The sequence below is a fragment of the Balaenoptera borealis genome (assembly GCF_965194805.1).
Source record: "Balaenoptera borealis genome assembly, chromosome: 6".
Lineage (NCBI taxonomy): Eukaryota > Metazoa > Chordata > Mammalia > Artiodactyla > Balaenopteridae > Balaenoptera > Balaenoptera borealis.
Genome location: NC_138863.1, coordinates 43,762,967 through 43,769,318, shown reverse-complemented (window position 1 = coordinate 43,769,318; position 6,352 = coordinate 43,762,967). Strand labels below are relative to the sequence as shown.

General features: G+C 32.0%; 1 protein-coding gene and 1 pseudogene across 4 annotated transcripts in view; both read left to right on the top strand.

Moving 5' to 3' along the window:
* Nucleotides 1-6,352, top strand: part of LOC309631221 (endonuclease V pseudogene) — a 434,994-nt pseudogene that overhangs the window by 144,498 nt on the left and 284,144 nt on the right. The window lies entirely within an intron of this gene.
* GLS (glutaminase) overlaps nt 1-6,352 on the top strand; it is a 79,978-nt gene that overhangs the window by 10,257 nt on the left and 63,369 nt on the right. For all 3 annotated transcript variants that reach the window (XM_082397360.1, XM_082397361.1, XM_082397362.1), the window contains exons 2-3: nt 3,280-3,376; nt 3,731-3,852. In XM_082397360.1, coding sequence (XP_082253486.1) covers nt 3,280-3,376; nt 3,731-3,852 — 219 coding nt within the window. The remainder of the gene's footprint in view (nt 1-3,279; nt 3,377-3,730; nt 3,853-6,352) is intronic.

Below are 6,352 nucleotides of genomic sequence, written 5' to 3'. Positions count from 1 at the left end.
GGGTGGAAACAGGCACCTTAATTCACATATACTGTGCTCTAACTGTTTGCTGAATACCCAGTGAATGGTTACCTTCTTTGCTGTGGTCATTCTATTTCCTTGGCCGGAAATCCTCTTCTGTTGCCATATTTCCAGCTTCTACCCATCTTTCAAGTCTAGCTCTAATTCCACCTTTCCTAAAACTTTACCTTATTAGTTCACAGTGAAGTAATTTTCCAGTGATTGGATCCCATTGTTTTTTCTTGTAATTCCTCATGATGTATGTCTTCTATTTCCCTTTTAGACTGTAAGTAATGACTAATATAATGCTGTACATGTTATAGATGCCAGTTAAATACATGGAATTTTTAAAAAAAATTTTTTAAAGAAATCATTTCTGTGTTGTAGGCAGGTATTTTGTGAGGGTAAAGTTGGAGAAGGAATGGGTACAAGAAGGAACAAAATGGCAGTGAAAAGATCTTAAAGGCAGAAATTAGAAAGGAAATGAGGGAGAATAAAAGGGAAGGAATAACAAGGCATGAAACAAGGACTTTACTTTGGATTTACTAATCTTTTATGTATATTCCATTTTAGTTGCTGAGTGTCATAGCCATTCATGTTTTTCCTTAGGGAATCTGAGGGCTTATCAACAATTGTTGATATTACAATTTGAAAACCTGTTATAGTCTATTTTTTTGTCATTAAAACTTAAATACTTCTCAAGAATATCCTAGTTACTATATAGTCTGAAAACTATAATTTTTAGCTTTTGAGTTTTAAGAGCAAAATGTATTATCATGAAGCGTTGCCACAAAGCCATATTAAATTTGGGGAAAGAAAAGCGGGTGATACCAAGAAAGGTCTTTGGAATAATTTCTGTGTGTTGTTTGCGGAGAATCTTTGCATTTGTTCACCAGACTGTTGAAGTGAACTCATTCTCAGATCAGAGTCTGAGCTTTTAAATGCTGAGATTGGTAGTACTTTTTTTAAAAAAATCAATTTTGAACATTTATTTTGCGAGCATATTTTTTAGGGATGACTTAAATCTCTCTCCTATGGATGAAAATTAGTCTCTTGTCCAAAAGCAAGTAAATATTTACCTTTTTTTGCTAGCTGTGGAAGTAAACATGGTCATTTTAATTTTTTTGCCCTATGTGTACCATAAGCTAAAGAAGTATATATTTTATGTTACTTACATAGCTTTTAGGCAAAACAAATACCATTTACTGGTGTGATAAATACATAGAAAGCTTATTCCGCAGTTTTTTAAAGTGATAAACTACCACTATCTGAAGTTTGTTTGACAAACCACTTTCTGTAAATAATTGGTATGTTATTTTCCACTGATTGTTTTTGACAGCTGGCTCAGTTTTTCTTTAAATGTATTATATTAAGTCATCAGTATTGTTGAATCCTGTTTAATGGTTTTAGATCAGGGTAAAACTTAGAAAAATTGTACCTTATAAAAGTAATAACTAGCTAGTACGTTTGAGAGCCAGTAAAACTGTAGTGGTATATAGTTTGGACTCTGGATTCAGAGAAACAGAGGTTCTAACTATATCTCTACCACTTTGCAGTCTTGGGAAGTTTGTTGACCTGTCTGAGCCTCTGTGAAATGGGGATAGAGTCAGTCATTTTTTTTAACAAATAATAAATAAATTGAGCTTCTACTATGTACCAGGAACCATACTATATTTTGGATAATGGTACCTTCTGTTATGACATCATTGGAGGGATGAAATTAGAACGAATGTAAAACAGCAGAGTACTTAACAAAAGTGATCAATAAATTTTAACTCTTATTATTAAAATATTCCAAATACATTTTAAAAAGGTCTTTAAGAGCCAAAATTGTTTCAGGGAATAATTATATATCCGGGATATATCATTAAATTACAATAATCCTATGTGTTAGTTTTTTTTTAAACATTGGTATGAAATTCCTACACTTTAGGGTTGACTTTAAGAACTAAAAGTTGGTATAACAGCTTTGAAAAGAAGTATAAATGATATTAATGCCAACATTAATGTGTCTTTTAGGAGAAATTTTATATGTCCATATGTAAATGTACATGCTCTGTGAAACAACACTGTATTCTATTGTCTTTTAAGTTAGAAATATATGGACCACTCTCTAATTTTCTCTCTTTCTTGAAATACAGGTAAAGTCCTCCCAGATATTTTATATATATACACACATATACATATACACACACATAATATATTTCTACCTTTGATTTTAATAAATAGTGATGGATGGAGAGGGGGTTGGTCTGCCCTAGATCTAAAATTCTTATAACGTCACTATAATACTTATGACAGTCATAGATGTTCAGAATATTGAAATGTGTTCATTTCAGTTTCAGACCCCCAAAAAAGAAGGCATTAAATAGGTTCGTTATAGTTTGTTTACCTGAAAGCTTTTCAACAGATAGGAAAAAATTTTTCTTGATTAAAAGTTTGGTTAATCATAGCACCTTATACTAGATTTTAATGTATTTTTATGGTAAAATTTTTATTCTGACAGTCTTTGTGATTTGTGGCATTTGATCTGTACATGTAAAAGCCTAGGTCACTTTAGAAATAGTAACTACAACTACCAACAATTGAGTACTTACTCTCTGCCAGGCAGTGCTGTAAATATATTGAATGTATTAAGTCAACTGATTCTCACAAGAACCCTGTGAGGTAGGCCCTATTGTCTCCCTTTCTCAAATGAAGAAATTGATTCACAGAAAGGTTTATTAATTTTATCCAAGGTGACTCAGCTAGTAAGTATTGTAGCCAGGATTCAAGAACTTATGCACTAGTCTTCACTGTCCAGTACTTAATTGTTCTCTCCCCCAGATTTACAATCAGGTTAACTATTTGAACAATATATATGTAGAGTCATCATAATAAAAAACAATGACAACAAGAGGACAAAGTATTGACTCTTACCTGAACATTTGCTAGGCTCCATAATTAGTATTGGGTGATTGTATTAGGCTGTACAGGAAGGTATTACCATAACAGATGGCTAGGCATTAGCACCACTAGAAATAGTACTCAAGATTTTAAAACTTGGGATTAAAAGATATCTGTATTAATTAATGAATCATTTTTTAAACTTGTTTTTCAGTGCAGTTTCAGTAATACTCTTTGATTTTGGTAAATCAGCATTTATTATGATAGTAGGCCTTGATGAATAGATCAACTCAACTGTAGTCTGGTTCAATGATTATTTTTAAATGGATATAGCTAAAATCCACTTGAATGTTCACATAAGGGTTAATTTTGTCTTCTTTTTTCCCCCTTTAGTAAAATAAAGCAGGGTCTGTTACCTAGCTTGGAAGATTTGCTATTCTATACAATCGCAGAAGGACAAGAGAAAATACCTGTTCATAAATTTATTACAGTAAGTTTTTATATTTTTCTATCTTCACTTTTTAAAAATCAGTAATACTGAATCAATAATATAGTAATATTGAAATGTAGTCTTAAAGGTCATCCGACGTGTAGATTCTGACTGACACTGTTTCTCTTATTTTCAAATTTTCATCATGCTCATTTCAAGGTAATCAATGAAAGAAAATGAAAGAAACAATGAGAAACTTGTCCAGAAAGTGGGTAATAGTGACACTAAAATGCCATATACATACTCAGGTCTTGTGTAGAAGTTTTATATACAAGAATTAAAAACTTGTAGTTGGAATAAGCATATACCTTATTTGCACTATATATTTACAAACTCTTATTTTTTTAAAAACAGGCACTCAAATCTACAGGATTGCGAACGTCTGATCCCAGGTTGAAAGAGTGTATGGATATGTTAAGATTAACTCTTCAAACAACATCAGATGGTGTCATGCTAGACAAAGATCTTTTTAAAAAGTAAAAATTTCTGCCAAACCTTTAATGGTCATTTGCTATGCTATATGGTGATGTTTCTTTTAAAACAAAATGGCATCTTTGAAGGCCAGTGCTTCCTGTGTAACTGAAAAAAAGGGGGGAGGGGACTTATAAATTGTTTGGAACAACTTGGTGCACATTAAAGTTCTATAATACATTGGGGCTAAGAATATACTTTGAAACTGTTCTGAGGAAATGTAGCCACGGATGTTTCCAATTTATAGTACCTGGAGATTGCATTCGGTTTGAATAGAGCACACTCTTTGTCCTGTCATGGTTTAAATTGATCTCTTAATTCATCTGCATGTCTTGCAACCTTTCTCAACGTGGTCTCTGTTCTTTCCTGCAAGGTGTTTTAGATGACACCATAATATGAGAAGGCTTCAGGCAGCCTGTATTCGTTAGTTTTATATGTCTCTGTTGTCTGCTTCTCTCCTCTCTTCAGACATATTATTACATAGGCTTTTGGCTATTTTTGTTTTTTTCATAATATTTAAACTTAATGCTAACTTTGGACATTAATGCCTTGATTTGGTTGAATGAGAATATTTATTTTGACTTTCTTATATTTGCATATCTTTATTATTTATCTTCATTAATGTGTTCCTACTTGTCTGATTGCTTAATGATTTAATAGACAGCAAGTTTGTCATGGATCCCAAGGAGGTAAATGGTATTTTACAACTAAAATTAGATGAAAACTAGTATAAAACTGTAAACACTACTGTAAGATACTGGCTTTTTCCAGACCGTAGGCTTAGGTTGGAATAGATCCAAAGAATTCCAGCATCTACCTTGAAAGTTTATTTGTATGTATGCATTTTTATTTATTTTTTCTTTTATTGTCTTTTGGGGGCTGGATGATTTGTTCTAGATATCTCCTGGGAATATCCTGGAATATTAAGTCATCTGAAGGTATAAGTATTTAACTGAGATCCTCCCAAGTATCTTGGCATACTGTGAAGCACTGCTGGCAATTTTAGATCTCTGTCTTTTCACCACAAGGTTCTTGATTCTGTGAACTCAGCTGACCTTATAAAGTGTAGATTTTAGTTCCATGTTGGAATTGGTGTTAGGAATTTTGAATCTTTAGAACCTGTTTCTTTGTGAAGGGAAGGAAATCACCGCTAGTTAGCTGTGCCTTTGCAGTAAAGATTATTTTTTTTTTAGTGTTCATGAACTCTCTGTGCAAAGTATCTTGATTGTGGTGCCTTCTGGGGAGTTATTTTGGTATATCTGAGAATGAAGTTGTCCGAGAGTTGGTAGGTCGGTCTGTTGATAATGGATATAAGGAATTGCTTTGGAATTCCTAAGTGAAAGCAGTATTTTATACCTTTTTAGTACCGGTTAAATTTCTTTTGTGCTTCATAAACATATTGCTCTGTTTAAATATGAAATTAAAAGTAATTTAAATACATTGAGTATGAAGCCAGGAAACAATCATAAAATTTTCTACCCATAAGTATATTAAAAAATAACAATTAGCATTATTTTAAACACTAATCCAATTTTTTAAAAAAATTGATGATTGTAATATAGGCAGTTCCCAACTTGACAAATGCTTAGTGGTATATGTGAACAGGCAGTGGAAAAGTTTATGTCTATAGGCATATGATTTCTCTTTTCATCCCTAGAATGAGGTGATTCAAAACCTCTGACTATGAACCTTTTCAGGTCACCTGGAACGGTGATTGCTTCAGAGAAGTTTTTTCTCTGTTTTCAAAATGAGAAGTTTTCTAGTTAGTGTTGCCAGAAATAAATTATCTCACCTCCATGCAAGTGGGTACAATGGAATTCATTTTCCCAAAGAAGTAATTTATAAAGGAAAGTGGAAAGGTTTGGTTGAAGTCAATGTGTTGATATTTTACCTAAAATACATTGTTGCTTAATATATTTAGTCTTTGAGGGTAATCTGAGAAACAACTAATATGTAGAATTTTTTCTGAATGGGAAGATGAGTTCTATGCATACTTTTTGGAGCATGGTCTATTTGAAAGTTGGAGACTGCCTGTACCTATGTAGATAATAAATTGTTTTTAATGCTGATAATCTCAATAGAAGTAGAAAATTTGTGTTGAAAAGGAATGCCTTATTTATTCATGCATTTTTAGCCATATAAATATTAGAAGTATTTTTATGTGTGATCATAATTTTTTAATCTTTTTTGTTTTGGAGGAAATGAATGGTAGTCTTTGTATTTGCTTTTTCTTAAAAAATTCTTATCCACTATGTTATTTTACTAATGAAAAATTATATGTGAGATATTTTGTAAAACATTGATGTGCATTACAGTTGCTAACCCTAAACATTTAAGTAAAGATAGAAAGAAAAATTATCATTACCAGTTTACAGATGAGAAAACTGAACAAAGCATGAGAAAGATGTGACTTGTTGAAAAGCATAAGCACTTCCTCCTCAGGTCACTTTATATGCCTTCTGATTTTCTACTTAGATTCATGACATGTATATTAAAATAATTCCC